At 38.5% G+C, this 1,955-nt stretch overlaps 1 protein-coding gene across 1 annotated transcript in view; it reads left to right on the plus strand.

Annotated features, from left to right (window-relative positions):
- The window catches only part of LOC102209063 (protein NLRC3-like), a gene marked incomplete at its 5' end in the record, with an annotated part of 6,679 nt that extends 4,983 nt beyond the window's left edge, over positions 1–1,696 (plus strand). The window contains 2 exons of the mRNA XM_005754731.1: positions 611–784; positions 1,675–1,696. Coding sequence (XP_005754788.1) covers positions 611–784; positions 1,675–1,690 — 190 coding nt within the window. The remainder of the gene's footprint in view (positions 1–610; positions 785–1,674) is intronic.
- Positions 1,697–1,955: the final 259 nt, after the last annotated feature.

Genomic DNA, 1,955 nt, shown 5'->3' on the forward strand with positions numbered 1-1,955 from the left:
TGGGGCAAAACTAAATATCTGACTAAGCAGTGACCAGACTGTGAAACAACTAAAAACCCTGTCACGGTTCTGGGTGACCCAGTGTTTTTGTGTTTCATTTTATTTTGATCACCCCCTGTGTGTATTTAGTCTGTGTCTTTCTGTCCAGTCAGTGTCAGGTTGTACCACCCCATGTCATGTTATTGTGTGTCACAATGGTGTTCGGGGCATGTTCAAGTCTTGGGTTTATACCTTCAGAGAGTGAATATTCATAAAGCTTGTTGCAGTGTTAACTAAGACAAATTACTATATATGGTTACAAAGTGTGCTGTGCAAGCGTGGTTACGAAAATTTTTGACTTACGAAAGACCCTCGGGAACTAATTAATTAATCAATTAGACTTACGAAATTAATTAGTTAACTAATTAATTTCATGTGCATTGAAAACACAAAACACTGGGTTTGCCGAGTACCAAATGTGTGTGTGTGTGTGTGTGTGTGTGTTTTTGCATGTTTGCACTTGACAATATTCTGTATAGTTTGCACCTCAATTAGCTGTTTACTTGGTTTCTCAAAAGATAAAGGTAATTTAGTAAAATAACACTCTGTAATTCACATGATTTTTATTCAGATTTGAGAACAGCACTTTGCCAGAGAACAGCTGTGCTGCTCTGCTCAGTGCTCTGAAGTCCAACCCCCCCTATCTAAAACGTCTGGATCTAATAGCATGCAACCTGGAGGGCGCAGGGATGAAACAGCTGTATGATTACCTGGAGAGTCCACACTGCAAACTACAGTTTAAAAGGTCAGTTCACTTGACTTGGATTATGAAGGAAAAACATTTCTTTGGTTTCTGTTTATCAGTGTGTCTGCAGAAAAAACGACCACACATACAAAGACAATAAGGATGTGTGTAGAAGGCTGACTTTGTGATCATCCACAGTAACAAAAGTTAAAGTTACTCCTCTTTTTAGAGAAAAAAGCTTTAAATATGCAGTTTATATGGTAACATTGAACTGCACATTTAAAGGTCTCGTGTCCTAAAAGTTTCTGAATTGTTAGTTTCACATGTCCACAGAATCTACATTCCTGGACTTCTGTCCAAAACAACACACATATCTTTTTTTAACCATGTCTGATTACCTCTAGTTAGAAACTCCTTTCAGTGTCTGTGGATTCAAGTCAAACTGGAATGGGCACTACACCCACCTCTTTCTGTGGAAAACAGTAAACAGGAGCAGAGCAGCTCTTTAAGTACAGTGCGTATAGCTTTTTGATAGAGACCTGGATTTGACACTGCATGGCTTCTAACTGCAAATGCGGCAAATGTAAATAAATATTTTATAGCCATTATGTTCTCAGAAACAGAAAATTCCTTCTTGAAAACAGATGAACTGTGAATTTATCAAAACTAAATATGACAGGAAATGTTACTTCTCTCCCATTCACAATAGCAAGCTGCTCACTTCTTACTGGACCTACATCTTAACATGTTACACCAAGAAGCACTGGCTGATCAGTAATAGCAGCCAAAAATGAGTTCATTACAAATACAAATCCTGGATGCACTTATACTCAGTTTTAATGTTGTTTGATTGGTATGACTTTTTTAGTGTCTTTTCTCACTTTGTTAACAAAAAGATGTAACAATTAATGTTTTCCTGTTCTTGGTCCTGTCTCATTGTGTTCCTGCAGAGTGACTTCAATTTAGATGCTGTATTGTGGTGAGTATTATCCAGATACCTTGCAATTTATGTATTTCACTGTCAATTCCAAGAGTATTAAAGAGAATTTTAAGATGACTCATTATAATTATAATTATAATTATACATAATATTCCATCCATCTTCATCCGCTTTATTCGAGGCCGGGTCGCGGGGGCAGCAGCCTAAGCAGAGAAGCCCAGACCTCCCTCTCCCCAGCCACCTCCTCCAGCTTATCTGGGGGAACACCAAGGCGTTCCCAGGCCAGCCGAG

Source organism: Pundamilia nyererei, unplaced genomic scaffold (assembly GCF_000239375.1).
Source record: "Pundamilia nyererei isolate P.nyererei 1_Seehausen unplaced genomic scaffold, PunNye1.0 scaffold00634, whole genome shotgun sequence".
NCBI classification, from domain to species: domain Eukaryota; kingdom Metazoa; phylum Chordata; class Actinopteri; order Cichliformes; family Cichlidae; genus Pundamilia; species Pundamilia nyererei.